General features: G+C 39.2%; 1 protein-coding gene across 1 annotated transcript in view; it reads left to right on the forward strand.

Moving 5' to 3' along the window:
- The first annotated feature begins 377 nt into the window (after nucleotides 1-377).
- The window catches only part of LOC116877993 (E3 ubiquitin-protein ligase KCMF1-like), a 47,242-nt gene continuing 29,449 nt past the window's right edge, over nucleotides 378-18,170 (forward strand). Inside the window, 2 exon segments of the mRNA XM_032875087.1 lie at nucleotides 378-521; nucleotides 1,577-1,601. Coding sequence (XP_032730978.1) covers nucleotides 378-521; nucleotides 1,577-1,601 — 169 coding nt within the window.

The following is an 18,170-nucleotide window of genomic DNA, read 5'->3' on the forward strand; positions in this document are numbered from 1 at the left end:
GGAAAAGATGGCATCCTAGGAGCAAGTGTCTTTATTCCATGCTTACTCTGCACTCTGCAGATAAGGTCCTGACAAGAGGAAAATGACAAGCCCCATGGCCTGAGCAGTAACTCAAACCAATGGGAGAAGGGGGCACATGATTGGCACTGAACACAGGCCGTTGGGTCCACAGGAAGAGAAAGCCCAGCTAAACCAAAAGTCAAGAGTGGGCTAGAGTGGAACTTCTCACCGATGTGCCCCACCCCACGTAGTGACCTGGGGGACCTCCACTGGATTAGAAGCCCAGAGGCCCCCTCTAAGAGTAACTGAAGCCCTCCCCAAGTTCTCACATCACCATCAAACCCTCCAGGTAAGACTTATTTGTTTGTCCTGATGCCATGCACACGTTTGATGGGAGCCACAGAGTGAAGAGGACAAGGAAGCCCCAGGAGCAAGGCAAGAGAGGGTACAAGGGTGAGGCAAGTGAGGTATATGCCTTAGGCACAAGATATAAGAAGGAGCCAAAAACCTTAGTCATCAAGGTAAATAATATTTCAATGCAATGTCTTGAAAACAAAAATTAATGTGTAAAACTCCATGATGAACAAAATATAATTTTAAATAAAGATGGGATTGGGAGGTTCAGAAGCACCAGACACAGGAGTTGCTGGGACAAACTTGGGGCAATGGCTGTACCAGGAGAGACCTAATGCTGCCAGACCCAAATGGGTGCTGAGAGGTCCCAGTGGAAAAGCCCACAAATGGACAAGTTCCATTTTTGAGGACCTTGCCTCTAGAAAAGCATTGTCCCCATCATTGCTTTATTCCAGACACATATAAAACTCCCCACCCACTGGCTGGGAGATAATTTGAGAAGTAAGCTCCAACTGCTCTGGGTTCAGGGTTCATTCAAAGCTGGCAAAATTTTATTTTTATGTTCCAAGGGAAAAAACTGCTTATCGGAGAGCTTAAGAGATGTCTCGGTCCTGATCTAGTATTTACTTTGCAATGTTTTGATGAATGCCGGTGAAAGGATTCCAAAATACACAGATTAAATTTCCCTAGAATATACATGGTTTGGGGAAAATGAAAGGGAAAATGGTGCTTTGAGCAAAATATACCTGTTTGGTTCTGCCATGCCCCCAAATATTTAAAGAATACTACCAAGCATGCCAAACCCCAAGTGCTTCTAGACCCATATAGTCTCGCTCTGTAATTGAGAATACCTGTCCACCTTGTTTTCCCCTGGCAGCTCCACTCAGAATAGGAGGTCTGTAACTCCATTTTCTCTTCTGTAAATAAAAGCATCTCTAAAAGTATACGTCTGACATGCACACCAGAAGGCAAGAAAGAAAGGCAAATACAATGCTTTAGGGTCTTGTCATCCACCCAGGATCATCACACACTTAAGAATGAGATGTCAGGTGCTAATCTTGGAGGACTCGCTCTGTTTAAACAAACAGCTCTGGTTCTCATGTAATGTCACACTCCATTCTGAGGTTTTGGAAGAATAGCCCTCTTGTCACCAGGCTCATGAGTCCTTACTGAAATCTAAATACACAGATGAACTAATAAATTTCGTTCTGTTCAAATTCAGGTATCAGCCCAAAATGCCTTACCGGGTAAGTATGATCATCTCATCAGATCAACAATGTAGCAGTGGGCGGGGGGGGCGGCAAGGGAGGGGGTGGCACAAGCAAATGAATTGCATTATGATAAGAGCCATAAAGTTGTGTTTGGGAAAAAAGTCTCATTGTGTATATATCACTATCTTCCTAATTCTCCTATAGCAGGATTAGAAATGGGTAAATGGGTATCAAACAGAAAAATTGTGTTTCTGAGCAAGAAATCAAGGCAGCCAGTGCAGTGAGCCCTGGAGATGCAAGGTTCTCAGGTTGGCAAGTAGGTTAGCAGGGCAGAGGTGAGGTGTTTCCGTTCCTGGGTTTGTTTTGTTCACTCCTTGGCGTGAGAAGCCAGGCACATTTCTTCAATCTTGGAAGCGACAAAGGAGTCCTATTCATTGGAGTTTGTGAATCAACAAAGAGGAATGGCGTTTAATATTTAAATATGTCTCATGTAGCCATTAAAAATCTTTTATGAGTGTCAAGCCATTATTAAAGCAAGATGGGCTCTAGGTCATGGACCCTTTCATGGCACTCCCACAGAGCTAATGAGACAAATAATATCTCTTCATAAGATGATGGCTGGCTGCCTCCAGCACTGAATTCAGTGTGCCTACTGTAGTTAAAAATTCTAAAGGAAAAGAAAAATGACCACTAGAATTATCCTACCCGAGGAAATTTTTTCTTTTCATTGTCTGAGCAAAAACATACTTTCTAACTCAATTAATGTTAGCTTGGGTTCCCCAACCCCGTGTGTGTGTGTGTGTGTGTGTGTGTGTGTGTGTGGTTAGAGAGGCTGGGTAAGGAACATAGACTAAAGATGATCAAACAGATGGATATTAAGAACACACATGAATGCCTGTTATTCACTGCACCAAAGAGTTATGTCTATAGAAGTTATTTACCCACTTACGTTTACAGATGGCATCATGTTCCACTCCACTCTAAGTCATCCACTCTTTCCATGACAACTGAGCTGACGGAAGGAAAGAACAATGACAAAAGCATGGAAAGCTAATAAAAGAAGATAAACATACTGCATAAGAGAAATATGTGAGTGAGCACAGATGCTGTAAATTTTATACAGCAACTTGCTTGGAAAGACCTAGTCAGTGAGTGATATCCTCCACTTGCTAAAATAAAAGTTTTATTATACCCCATTGCCAAACCATATTCACACAAATAAATAGTAGGATATTTAAGATATCTGTATATGTAAATGCTCCCAAGTACTCTTCTTTTACTTTAGCCTAAAGAAGATGGAGTTCGACATCCAGCTGCCACCAGAACATGGCACTCTCCACTAAAAGTAATTGAATGGCAAATATCACACCATGAGAATGAAACACGAATGTGTTATGGTTTCAGATCATATATTCACCACAAAACTTTGTCATAGATTCTTTTAATGTCATATATAACAACTTAGTAGTTTCGTGAAGTGTTCATTAAACTGAAAGAATAAAAAAGTACATAATATGGACCTCTGAGTTCTGATATTCATGGTATATGATTTTTTAAATGAATACTGACAAGAGACAAACAATTTCCAGGAGTTTTCAACTACTAATGTTAAGGCATTTAGAAAAAAATTCACAGTTGACAAGTGGTAGCAGGAGAGCAACAATTACATTATATACCTTTTGGTTAATTCCTCTTGGTTGCTGCATTACCATTAATTACAGTGTTATAATATTCAACAAAAATTCAACAAATTTTGCTGGTGTTGTCAAGACTCATTTGGTCATAAGAGGCAAAGATGGCTCAGGTGAGGTGCCCCAAAATGAGAAGTGTGGGGGCACTAAATATGGAAACAAAAAGCAATCAGGAATTGAGGTAGCTTTTGTTGTGTGCCTGTGTATGAACTTGTGTGTCAGTCTATCTTTCTCCCTTTCTTTCGGGGACTTCAGGGACCCTCACCCCAACCTTCTCAGTGCATCTCTGCTTTATTGTCCCCATTCTCTTGGTCCTCAACCATATCAATGCTGCCTGGGTCTATTTGGTGGGCTCTCAACTCAGTTTCCTGAAGCTAACCTGCTCAGGCTCTGAATTTCCTCAATTCTAAATTCCAACAAGAGAGTAGAGAGAGGATGTCTTCTCTTTTTCACCCAGACACCCCATTGGAAGTCCTCAATAAGCCTCTGGACAGACCATCCTTTGATCCCACGTGCCTCACCAATTGAATCTGATCTTGTTTAATCAACCCATGAAGTCACTGATTCAGCAGGTTAGAATCTGTATGGGAGACACCCAAGCCTAGCTCACCACACTGAGGAACCTGACTATGGCGGAATATTACAGCAGTGAGCCCTTGCTGTCAGAGAAGACGCCCAAGAGAAGACATGGATCACTTGCCGGCCGCTGTGTCTCGAATTAGTGGGGAACTCTTCATTTCAGCCTGCAAACAATTTGAAGATAAGTCTTCTCCTCTGTATTTTTTGGTAAAAAAAAAAAAAAAAAAAAATCTCAGCTTATACGAGTGCACAGAAATAAGGAAGGTATTCCCTGCTGCTAAGTAATTGGAGGCAAGCATTTCTTCAGACTACAGTGGGTCGAGCAAGATAGCCTTGGAAATAAAATGTATTAAAACGAAACTACAAGAACAAACCACTGTACTTGGAAAAAACTTGGAGCGCATGCTGTCAGGGCCCTTTACATGGAAATGATCATGCTAGAATAATAGTCTGTAGAAGAGTGAGGGTGACATCTGAGGAGGAACAACAGCCACTAGGGGACCCAGAAAGAGAAGCTCAGGGTTAAGAAGCTGCTCCTGCTATTAGTATCAGTAATGATTTTCAGTCTCTGTAGTAAGGTCTTTTATTTGTTATCCTTGGTCTGGGTTTTCCACAATCCTTAGAGAGGAGGGACTTAGCAAAGAATGTCTAAGCCTTGTTGTATCCTTGTTGATCATTTGTTACCCATAATTACACTTACCTTAACTGGATGTAATAAACTGTATATGATTTTTCATGCACAGAGTAGAACTTAAGCACACATCCTTCTTGTTCATTTAATCTGAAAATAGATACTACTGTTGCTGCTCATCCCAAGAGCTTTTAAGAAAGGAGAAACCTACCACAAGGTTGTATGGCACTCTTTTTTTTCAAAATGTTTTAAGGAATTGATAGTTCCTTATTATCATCTGAGTCATCTCCCCAGCTGTTTCAAGGAAAGAAACAAAATGGCCAGCAATCTTCTAATTACAACTGCCCTCTCAATCCACTATGGAAAGAAAAGGAAATGGTCACTCAGACTTATTCTAACAATATATCTCAACAGAGTCCTCTTTTTTTTTTTTTTTTTTAAATAACTTTGAGGTATATCCAGGATAAACCAATTTAAAAATACTCTAAATCTTCCTTTATGGCACTGGAACATAACCATATAAAGATGGTGAGAGAGCCTGCCTGGATTGCTCCCCCCTAGTGCCTAGTCCATATTGGGGCCAAAATAATGGCTCAGTTTGTATTTGTTGAATGATTAAATTAATTCACTGATAGTAAGCAGGAAAGGAGAAAAGGACATATGGAGATAAGAGTCACTAATAACATTTTTGTAGGTTCTTCCTCTCATCTTATTAGATATTATTATATTAGCAGAATCCAAATTTGGACACTTTATTAAATACAGCTGTTAGATCATGCTAAATGATGGACAGAGACCTGCTAAGTTATTTGCATCTAAAAGAACAAGAAAAAAAAAATGTCAATCTTCCTTGTCCTCAGCTAAGCCAGTGAGTTGGTTTGGGTTCTAGAGTCATTGTCAAACATGCCTGACTTTTTGAGTTTAAGTATTGGAAATGATTCAGTTAAGACGCAAATGTGACTTGATACAGCATCAGAGATTTTAGAAATGAACAATGATTTTGCTAATTATGATTGATGACCCTGACCATACTCTGATTACTATTTGAAGTTTCACCATTTGAGTTGTAATTCACTGCCTATTAGCTCATATCAATGTCTGGTTATAAAAATGTTCATAATATTTACAATCAGAGGCCTTGGTGAGCACAGTCATATAAATGTGTGAATAATTGAGAGGTTATGTTGCAGTACATGTCTCATCAAGCTTCCTTTTCAAGTCTCAAGAACATATTTAAAGTTCAACACTAGACGTCAATAATACTTGAATTACCAGGGGGTGGGGATGGGGGTGGGGATGGGAAGCTGCATTAACAAAGCTGTCAAAAACACCCTCTGCTTTAAATTTACTTGAACAACTGAACAATGGAAATAGTTCAGTCATTTAAGGGTTGACTTCATCTAGTAAAGATTCCACTGCATTTAAAAGAAGAAGAAGAAAAAGAGTTTGAAATTTATTGAGTTTCTTGGTCCTCAAGAAGATTGAAGGAAAGTCAATCTTGATAAAAGAATTGCAAAGTTGACTAGATTGCCAAATTTATATTGTAGATTCAGTACAACTGATATAAAGAGAAGTGAAATATTCATATACATATGATCCAACAAGATCATATTACAGTGATCTCAATAAAGTACAAAGGACCCAGCAATAAAATAATATGGTGTATGGCATACTAACCAAAGACTACAATTAAGTACCTACCAACTTTGATTTGACTCCACAAGAGAAGGTTCTAGAGAGTTTAGAACTGAAATTAACCCAACACATGCAAAAGGGTCCTTTCTCCCTAATCGTTATTATTTACATTTCATGGAATGCTATTGTAAAGGATACTTCAAGTTTCAGGGGCAAGTCCAAGTTATTCGAATATGAAAATGTGGAGGAAAAAAAAGTATGATAAGATTTTTAAAATAACAAAACCACCAACATTCGTAGACTTTATTAAAATACTAATCCATGTTTATCTTTAATATGCATAATGTATTTTGCAATCTGTACAACAGCCCAAGTGTAGATAATCTCAGGTTACTCCTCTAATAATAGTTTTTTAAATTTTAAACCATCCGTAGATAGACTTGATAAAATCCTTATCCTGAATCCCATATTTATGTAGAATAACCTTATCCCTCAAAATAGAATAGATTCCTATTGCTATAGAATCACCCTATTGGATAATTTTCATTTTAAAACATCTCTTGATTTGCTTAAAGATGAAGGTAACTTAAAATAGGAAATGTGAACTCTTAGTGTTATAAAGAACCTTAAAAGCCAACTCATCCTAGTCTCTCATCTCTTCTCTATAAAGAGAAGGGAACAAAGTTTGAGAGTTTGGTGACGCATCCAAAGCCACATGCAACAATGCAGTGGCAAAGCTTGGACTACAACCCAATAGTCTGAATTTTTTCCCCTATACTATTCTCCACCGATACCAGATGCTTCTCAACAGCCAGGGTTTCTCCCTCCCATGCAAACTCTAGCAAAGATGTGTAGTAATTCAGTTCTAAAAGTATTCATTGTGTATCTACATGCATGGCCCTCCAGAAGGTAAGGTGGGCAGGTACAAATCTGACTAAGCCTAGGTCCCTATCCCTGGGAGGAAGACATGCTCCTGTAGCTAAGAGGGAGTCATTCCAGGTTAACACAACTTCAGAGTGGTTGAGAGGTAGGTGGCATCTGAGAGTGAATAAGGAAGATTTTGGCAGGTGGCTTATTATTTGTTCTGGAGAACTGGTTCATTTTGCCAAACTAACTCAATTTTAACCATGAAAAACTATAATCCAAAAATACAGTAGACTATATCTGGTCAGTGAATGGTGGGTCAGAATGTTGCTAGAGACTGAACAGATAAGCCTGCAGACTACTAAATACACATTTATTCAAAACTTTGTCAAAGTTATTCATATAAATCTTTCCCAGCACAATGTTTCATTTTAAAGTACAGCAGTAAGGGAAAATATTGTTTTTATTTGTTTATGGATTTAAAAATGATGATCAGAGAGATTGAAGACTTAGCCCACAGATGAGTGGCAGAACTGAAGGTAAAACCCGTTTTTCCCACTCCCTGCATGTTCTACGCCACCATGTTGTCTTTACAACTTCACTGCTTTCAGACTCATTTTTGTGAACATTAAATCGGATGGGAGGAAGGTCTGTCCAAGGCCACAGACTTTCAGAACACCACTACAAAACCAGTCTTGATAAATCAGGTATCACTGTCCCAGCGTGGACTCACTCACAACCCTTCATCAGAACAACCTAGCTGTTACCGAGCAGTGTCTTCCAAGTATGGTCAATCAGGCATTGTATACACGTTCGCCTTCTTTCCTAAGAAAACTAGAAACACCTGGATTATGTTAGGTCACTTCTGGGTTTCTACAGCTGGATTTTATGCTTCTCCCCTCTTAAGGAGTTGACAATCTGGAAAAATCTTGACATTCAGCCAAGAAAACAAGAGCCTTTCATTTTGAACATGGACGTTCCTATATGTTCTGGCAAAGGAGTGGAGTGGGGAAGGTGAAGTGGAAATTATTCCTTATGGTGTATAAATAAAAGTGGGCAATAAGAAAGATGGGTCACGACCTTCATGTGGGTATATTAATCTAGAAAACCACTCCCCTTTCTTCCTAAATTATCCTCTTCAGCATAACAAGTAGCCACGTGACTCAAGAGCCCTAGTCAGTAGTGCCCAGTGGAGAGTAACTTCAGGCCGCCTGTGTTTCGGTTGGACCATCTGCTATGTGGGTCTGTGCAGCTGGGCCCCCACTCTGTCGTTCCTCCACCCTCTCTCAAAGAGACACTTGAAAATCTCCTCACTCCAGGCAGAGGGCAGGGGGCCAGGGGTGGGGTGGCTGTGCTTACTCGTACCACACTATTTCTCCAGTTGAAAAACTTCTGATGTAAAATTAGTCATCAATTTAGCTATTTTTTTCCATTAGTCTAAACCCTGGCTTTCTGAATGCAATGTGTAGATGTAAAATATCCAAACCATGGGAAGAGTTGCAGTTTCCAAGACAGCGAAGTTCAGAGCAAATTTGACATTAACCAAATATTACTTCCCTCCCCAGGCTGTGAGCTGAAAAGTCGCCATACCAAAAACAAGAAAAAGAGGTTTCACCCAAGGGAACATGAAATGCTCTGAAACAGGGTGAATAAAGAAGGGTTCTTTGGCTCTTTGCCTATGACAAAAACAAGCCAAAGTGTACACGTGAGAGGGGTGGTCAACACCACTTTGCATTTACCAACTATGAAAATACGTACATCATCCAGTCAGGGGAAATCGAATGCGAGGAGGCAGATTCTACCTGCTGCTACATCATTTCCTTGACCAAAATGGAGTTATTTACACATATATTTATTTCCCATGAATGTACAGCTCAGTGCCTGCGTGCAGCTAGAGAGATGATGGCAGGTGTGCCTCTTGTTAAGACGTCCCTTCCACATGGGCATTCCCAGGCATCAGCCCTACCCTGATGCTGCTGTCCTTTTCATCTATTTCAGCATTCTCACATGCTGACTTCCAGTCCAGCCAATGCCATGAGAGGCAGGCTGCTGTGTTCCAGCTTCTATCTTACAATTGTCCGAAACTTGCCTCTCTTCCTCCTGATCTTGCATCATTCTGGTTCCACCCAGCAACTAACTCTTGACTTTGCCTCCCATCAGCCAACCTGAAAGCAGCTCCTTGTATTTAATGGCAGCACTTGTCTGTGCTGGTGTTAATCCTCCATGCTCCCCAAGGACAGTGAATCAGAATCATCCATTGACTTGTTCCACTCTTAGACACACAGATGGTAACTTCTTCCTTCCCCTGCCCAACTCTGGTCCCTGGAACTCAAACTGCAAGCCTGACCTGTTGAACTCCAATCCCTGTGGAGCTGGGGGTGATGTTGGGGTATATCATCTGTTATCTATTGCAGGACAGCTTATTACCTTATTAGAGAATCTCATGTCATGGAATTAAGCAGAAAAATCACACTCCTCCAGTGAGAAGGTCAGAGGAAATAAGGGGATGTTCATGAATATTAGTAAAATGAATTAAAAGAAAAAAAAACGGTAGCAGTAAGGAGCATTCCTACCTCCTCATTGTCAACAGCCAAAAGCTACAGTAAGTTTGCTCCTAGGAAGAAAGCTCTGCTGCTGCTCATAAAAGATACTTTAAACAGTCTCTGCCTTCCGTGGAATAATATGGGTAATATCAATATCCACAATATTTTTAGAGAAGTGCTGCAAATACAGTTATTGCCAAAGCCACAAACAAAATAAAGCATTAGGAAAGCCTAAATAACATGTATTTTGCTTGGATTCATGTATTTTGCTTGGAATCATGTATTTTGCTTGGAAGTTGAGGAATATATAAGAGTCACTCCTCTTCAGTCAGAGAAGGCATCATACAAGAAAGTGGGTTCTTAGGATCCTTGAAAACTCATAGTGAAGCAATTTAGAAGACCTGGCAAAGGATTCCAAAGATAAGAGACCACAGGCGCTTAGACTTGGAGTTGAGCAGGGCACATGGCTAGAGGGACAGGAGGGAAACATGTAAAGGGAAAGAAGAGGAAATAATAGTAGCTACTGCTCATTACTCATAAAGAAACCAAGGTTTAGAAAAGATGGATAATGTGCTGTACCCAGGTTATGCTACCTCCTCACCTGAGATTCACTCAGAAATGGTTTCCTGTTGCTCATGACCCTTCAGAAAGCTTGCCCAGCACCAAGCATAGCCTAAGAGGAAGGTTCATCTTTGACTTCATGGCAGTCTGTGTGCTAAGTCAGCTGAACATGCCACTGCAGGTGCTCCTAGAATCTGATGTCATTATGGGAATGAATGAAAGGCATCTTTTCTTTCACCTCTCCATCAGAGCCCTCTGCCTCTTGCCAAAGACTTTTTGGTCACTGTGGTGTGAGGTGCCATTAGTCCCTCTTAGTGTTCACATACAGGCACAAGTTCCCCCTTTCCTGCAGTGTAGAGAAAAGTTACCTACCCTGTCTTGCTGCCACCTGTGTGCCCTGTGTGCTGTGACTCACATGGAACAGGCAGCTGCCATCTTGGATCTGTGCTTTCACAGTGGCTGTTAGGAGAACCAGCTGGTACAATCCAGAAGTGCGGAGGAATCATGCGTCAAAGTCTGACCAATGGGAGATGAATGATGATGGATAAATCCTTCTCTTTCTTCCCACAGGTGGACTCTTCTAAGATATAACAATTTAGCGACCTCTCTGAAGCTGTCCCAAAAGACTGAGCAATCGCCAATGCTGGTTACAGATCTATGGCCACCTTGGGAATGTACCCTTTTGCATTTGCTCTTCTTCCTGGGCTGCCTCATTCTCTTTTCCTTCACAATTGTTTCTCTAGTATGACAATTCCTACTAAAGTGACAACATAGACAATTTTGCCTCAGTCTTTGTTTTCCAAGCTAACAGTAAGCTAAGGTAAGTGGCATTCCTAATGCTGCACAACTTGTAAGTGACAGAGCTGGAATTTGAACCCAAGCCAACCTCAACTGTGAAACACAGATGAATAGAGACCCCAGGTAGCTGTAAAGTCAAAGGAAAGAACCAGATTCTAATAAAAACAAAACAAAAAAAAAAAACAATGATAGTCCTGTCTGAATTCCCAAACAAGAAATAAATAGAGCAAATCCAGTAGAACAAGTGTTATATTCTGCCATTTTGGTTGTCTGCATCCAGAGGAAAATTATAGCTACCAGGTATTCTGCCTTTCATCTTTCCATCACTCCACACTCTCTTGCAATTATTGGTGGTCTCAATTTATCCTAGAAAAAGAACTTATCCAAGGAAGATAACCAAAATTTGTTTTTAGGTATAATTCACTCTAAGTTCCTTCTAGAGCACTATCTCTAAAATGGGTGCAAAACATTAGCTACCTCACAAGAGACTCCCTGTACCCTAGCTCTTTGATTTTAAGACAAAGACTGCAATTTAAAGATCTTGACCACAAAACACCAGTTACCACAAATCTTGCATCTTTTATTAATCTTATTCTCTTTCTATATAGATTCTTTAAGAACATTTCAGTTAAAAACTTTACATGAGCAATAAAAATAGAACACTCTCTTGGGAAAAAACCATCATCTAACAAAGAGGTATAACTTTTGAGACTTGTATATCGTTGATTTCTTGTACTGTCTTTAGGAGCTTTTGGTTTTTACATAGGATGGTGACATTCCAGTAACAAACAAAACATCTTTAACATATATTTTCCAGCTCTACCTCATGGATTTAGATCTAATTTTCTCCATTGTGGAAGGTGGGCCACACATTACCAAATAAATCTGCTCTGGCTTCTCTTTTAGCAAACTGGTGCATCTTCTCCCTGGAGTACAGTTAAATAGATGATACAATAATTTCCTTGGACTCTACCAATCCTCCTAGCTCATTTCTTTGAATTCTCACTCCAGCCTCTACAACATCATTGTTGTCTCATTTATCCTCTTGCATACACTCCTCTCCCTTTTCCTTCATTCCATCAAGGACAACTCATTAGCGAAGATCACAGAGGAGTCTCCTTGTTCACATAAAACCACCATTACCATTAGAGAAAACTGAAACTATTTAAACTATATCTTCTGGAACACTTAACCACAAATATCTAGAATCAATAATAAGCCTGGTATTGAAATCTTTCTTTTCCTGCAAATGTGCACAAATGAGTAACCTTGAAGTTAAAAAATCTTGAATGGAATCCATTTGGCATTTCCAGCTTAGTGATGTCTGGGTTCCACACCAGCTGACCATCAGCTCTTGAAGGAAGTACTAGGAAAGCTGGAGGTGGTCTATTCATAAAACTAGTTAAATGAGGTGCTCAGAGGCATCACTTGGGTAAATTTCAAAGCTTCTATCTCCCATCACTATTGCTGTAAAATTTTATGTGATTGAAATAAAGATTAAGGGTGGATTTGGATGGGGAAAGAAGTCACTTGTTCAAGTCCAAGAAGCCAGCCAAGAGGTGTGTAGGGAAGCAGAAAGTGTCATCCAACTCTGGGCCTTGAGCAAGATGTTGGCAACAAATACTTCAATAACTGAAAATAGGTCTAAAATCACCCTGTCCCTTTTAGGCTTGTGAAGCCATCTTCTCTGTCTCTGCCCACATGTCTATAGCAGAGGGGTCCCCAAGCAATGAGGCTTGAATAAGATCAATTACCTCGTGATTGGGACAACACTGTTTATAGAGAACCACTTGTCCATTGAAGCTCTCTTTTTTTCTTATGAAATAATCACTACCACTCAAGCTAATAGAATCAAATGGATTTCAATTTTTGGAAAAGTACTTGAATATTCAGAAATAGATTTTAAGAAAGCTAGTCATTTGGAACAGAAAAAAATAAACATTTCTTGGCCCACTTTTTAAAAAAAATTTAAAGTGTCTTTTGTTTGTTTGTTTATTTTTACTTTGACTTCAGTGGTTTCTTGGAATTCATTCAAGCCACTTCAACACGGCCATGTAATTCACATGCCATTCAAAGTGTACAGACCAAAGTACTTGTGGAGAAATTCAAGGAGGAGAGATTATCCATTTGATCATTTTTCTGTTTGAAGGAGAGTCACCACTTAGGTTCTACTATGAATCCAGCTTCTGTACTGCGGTTGTTATTGAAGTTGAAAGGGGATGAGAAAAAAATGAAGGAATATTGCCTTTGAGGCAATATTAAGTGTTGGAAAAATAATTTATATTTGTTGAGATTTTGGACTGAAGATGGAGCAGAACCTTAAAGTCAAGGAGTCAAGAACTCCCTTTCTCCCAGAGACAATGCTGTCCTACTGAGGGTCAAAGGGGAAAGAATTATCCCTGCAAAATCCATCCATCCTCATGGAGGTTTAAAGGGAGAGATCTAATGACCTCTCATGATTCCTTTCCCTCAAGTCTATAAATAGGGCAACACCAATATGGTTAAAAGTACAATGTGAAAAAAGAAGTCTTATTGGTAAAAATGACTTTTCTTCACTAGGGAACACTCATGGCACTTAACCACTTCATGATTTTTTTGAACCCTGATTTTTTTTTTTTTTCATATTCAATTGGCTTCATATGCTCCACTTTGGGTGGCAGAATTTAATAAGAATGTTGGCAATGAAGGATGGATTCAGGATAAAGAAGAAGGAAGCAAACATTTTTTTGAAAACTATGACAATAATGAAGGTCCTCGTAAAAGTGTCATATAAGGAATCATTAAGGTTATAAAAAAGAAGCTTAGCTGAGAAAAGACTATATGAGATAGTAATTCTGTATGGAAGAGGAAAAAAAAGACATTCTATGTAACCCCTCAGGACAGAACTAGGGCTAAGATACAGTATAATGGGAAGAAGATTTTGGTTTATTTTAAGGGAAAAAAATTAGTTATCTAACATCCGAACATGCTGCATAAATAAGGAATGAGCTTTTCAACACTGGAAATATTTTAATAGAAATTGGATGACCCTTGACAGGGATGTTGCTAAGGGAATGCTTCCTTGGAATAATGATTGTATAACATTTCCAACTAAAATATTCCCTAATTACCAATCAGCACTGGTAATTATAATTAAAGTTTTTCAAATAAAGAAGCTGGCACCAAACCCACAAATTTACACAGAACTGTCTTTAAAGTGGAATTATTCCTTTGTTCATCTGTTCATCAAATAATTCTTTGAGCACCACCTAAAATATGCCTGTAAGATTTTAGGCACTGTAGTGCAGCAATGGAAAAGGAGATAAGGGCACTGCTTCATGGCACTTGAAATCTTGTGGGATACTACACCACAAACATTTTTACAAATAATACATAAGATAGTTTTAGGCAGTGACAAATTCCATAAGGAATACAAAAGTAGAGTAATAGAGAAGTACCCCCACATACCTTTTAGCCAGGGTGAGCAGGGGGGTCCTTTCTTGGAAAATGTCATTTGAACTTAAGACCTGAATGAATAGAAAAAGCCTGTCATGTTAAGATCTGAAGGAAGAAAGGTTTATGCAGGGGAAAGGGGAAATGGAAGGGCTCCTAAGGCAGAAAATATCTGTATTCTGAAATAGAGTAAAGTCCGGGTGTCCTTGTGAGGTCGGCTCTGAGAGAAAGACAGGATCCAGATCACGTAGGACTGTGTAGACCATGGTAAGTCATTTGGATTCTCCTCCCATTGCAAGGGAAAGCTACCAGAAAACTATAAGCAGGAGAATGATATGGTCTGACTTACTTTTTAAAAATTATTCTGGCTATTGTATAGAAAACAGCTGTCAAGAGTCAAGGGTGACATCAGGAGGTCTAATTAGGAATCTAGTGCAGTGGTTACATGAGAACTAATGAGGGCTCAAGGGGTAGCGTGATTTAAATAGCATGTTGGCTATTCTTTAGACATTTAAACATCCCATCAATTTGAATCCTGTTCCAAAACCGAAATGACTTAGTAGTGTGCCTGTGTGTATACATATATATGTATATGTACATAATACCTTGAGGAGTATTCACATAGTATTTAAAACTGGGAACAAAAATTGAATAGAAAGCAATTTCTAGTACTCAAATATGGAGCAAATTGATGGAGAATTTAACATCAACAACAAAAACAGAAAAACATGTAAAAATTTCATTTTACTTGCCTCAAAAACACTCTCACAGTTTTCTAGGGAAAGTAAAAAAACCCATTGTGTCTAGTCATATAATAAGACTTAAATAGTAACGAAGTTAGTGTTTGTGATACCTGCTGGGATGGGCTTTCTCCTCTAGCAATGAGAAGACAACCTGAAAACAAACCACAAACTAAATCTAGCCACAGAGCAATTAACATGACAAGTGACAGGCTGCCCTAGGTTTGTTGAACAGAGGAGAAATACAAAGCCAACTTTGAAGTCTTCATTCTCATTGTTTTGTATTTTACTTTTGGGGAAAATATGCAGTTGTTTGGAAACTGTAGGTGATATATGACCCATTCAAAATTCGATTGAGTAAATTTAAGGATTTAATTGGATTTATTCAATGATTCATGAGTTGGGCAGCATCCCACCCAGCAAATAGAAAAGAGGTCCAAGGAGCTGTACAAAATGGAAGAGTTTTATGGGCAGAAGGGGGTGGGACAAGGAAGTTACCAGCAGGAAGTGGACTGTTTCAGCAAGGTCACCTTCCTTTGTGGAATGGCATGGGTCTATCAGGTGAATTACCTCTCTAGGGCTGACCAGGAAATTCCAGACTGACTGGTTAAGATTACTTCCTGAGAAAGGCTGAAACTGCAATTAGTTGAAGTATTAAGTCTCAGTTTGGTGATGCAGACTAAGCACAACTGACTCCATTTTGGATCTTTCTTTCTTTCTTTCTTTCTTTCTTTCTTTCTTTCTTCCTTAATAGAACCAAGATTTAAACAATGGTTTTATATGCAGATGGATAAGCCATCAATCACTTGGCCTTAGGTGGAAAATCTTTGCTTAAGTCATCAACACTCCCAAGTGTAATCCTACCTGTGTTAAGCAGAGGGAATTCTGTTTTTCTACTGTGATTTGATATTGAGAAATAACATGAGCAGATAAGCTTTATAACAGCACTAGAAACCCCTGTTACTTCCAGCAAATGAGAACCACTAGACTCAAGTTGCTGAACGCTGCCTCATGGTCAGTGTGTGTGATGACCAAGGTAACACGACGGCAGGACCTGGATCACTCAGAGAGAGCTGAGCAAGAAAGCAGAATAGTTGAGACAAACACTGGGCAAAGGTGGTGGGGGTGGGGGAAGGATTGGAACCAATAAGGTAAAGATAGCCAGCTCCCAAATTTTCAAAATTATTGCTTTACTATATTTTCCAACTCATTTCAGTGTGATAGTTAACTCAGGAGAGTTGCCTTTCCTGAAGACTATGCTTACAGGCATCACACCCAGAGCGGTCCTGACCACTGAGTCTTGAAAATTTCTTCTCTCCTGTTCCATTGTTAAAACTTTAAGGAAGGCTGTAACCATTTAATGTCTACTGAGTGGTTTCAGCTTGGAAGCTATTCAAAATACCCCTCCCTTTCTTCTCTTCCTCCCTACCCTTGGGGCGCAGCAGCTTCAGTGTGGCCCCACCCACTCTCTTCCAATTCACAAGTCTCACTTTCTTCCAAAAAAACAGTGGGGAATGCCAGTCAATATAAAGATGGTAGTACAGCCATGTGAGAGGAAAGCTCCTGCACTTAGAGATCTTCAACCTTTTTATGGCTAAAACCTACATGATTATTATGCAGTGTTTGGGAAAGACATCTGTCCAAAAAGTAAACATCTTTGTGTATATACACATGCCTATGTGTGTGCATGTGTAGACATGTCTAATGCATGTATGTTCTAAAACAAGTGTTGTGATGAAATAGCTACATATTGGCAATAGCTATCAATACATTCATTGCTTAAACTGGATTTATCATCCAATTCAATTATGAACAATAATCACAGGGTAGTTATATACTATACTGGTGAAGAGCATAGTCTAGATTTGGACTTCATTTCACTACTAACCAGCTGTGTGAACTTGAATAAGCTATTTAAACTGTGCCACAATTTTCTCATTTGGGGTGACAATACTACTTATAAGATTTAAGACAAGATTACTTAAAGATGAAAGAAACAAATATGAGAAATTGCTATGTAAGTTTTTGCTATCATTGTCATCATGGTTGTCACTGTCATTAAGTTATGACTTAAAATCAAGAAATGTTATAAAATAGTATCCCAGTATTAGCTATTGTTATAAAAGAGAAATACTCATCCTCACAGATTTCTCTACAATCAATTCACTTAAAAACCATTTATTGTGTCAATATGTTTTGAAGGCCTCCTATGTGCTAAGACTGTTTACATACCAGGTGCTAGAGACCATCATAAGCAAGAAGACAAACAAGGTCTCTGGTTTTATGTTGCTTACATTATAGAGGGCTGGGCGCCATGTGTGGTTCATGTAGGCCAAAAACCATTACAAAGAAGTTTCAGGTAAAATTCAGTTTTAATAAAGGAAAAAAATATATTTTTTTCTGTCTAGGCAAGAGATGAATGTGTTAACGTTTTCTAGAATTTTATCCTAATGTCATTCCTACGTAAATAGATCACATCTATTTTATAAGCTACCGGAACACTTTATATTATTGATTTTCCTCAAAATGTTCTGCTTTCTTCACAAGGTACCTGATCAGGAGAAAGCAAAATTAGACCCCTTCACCTTAGACAGTAATATGTTTGACTATGAAGGATAAGAAAATGTGAACAGTGTGCATGTGAGCCTAGAAAAATTCATCAGCAACTTTCTTAGTCCTTTCAGGCTGCTATAACAGAACACTATAGACTGGATGACTTAAAAACAACAGAAATTTGCTTCTCACTGTTCTGGAAGCAGGGAAGTCCAATATCAAGGCACCAGAAGATTTGGTCTTTGGTGAGGACTCACACCCTGGTTTATAGACAACTGTCTTCTCACTGTGTCCTCACTTGGCAAAAGGTTCTAGGGAGTTCTCTCAGGTCTCTTTTAGAGTACTAATCCCATTCATGCAGGCTCCTTTCTCACTATCCAATCAACTCCCAAAGGTCCCACCTCCTAATACCGTCATTTTGGGGGTTAAGATATGAAATGTGAATTTGGGGAGTGGGGGAAACATTCAGTCTATAACAGCAGGTATCAAAGAGAAGGAAAAGTCAAATCAAACTCCATTATAATTTGACCCTAACTAAGAAATCTCAGTTCAATCTACACATGGGGAAGGCTGACTTT

This window comes from Lontra canadensis, unplaced genomic scaffold, assembly GCF_010015895.1.
Source record: "Lontra canadensis isolate GAN:19392208 unplaced genomic scaffold, GSC_riverotter_1.0 scaffold55, whole genome shotgun sequence".
In the NCBI taxonomy this organism is placed as follows: Eukaryota; Metazoa; Chordata; class Mammalia; order Carnivora; family Mustelidae; genus Lontra; species Lontra canadensis.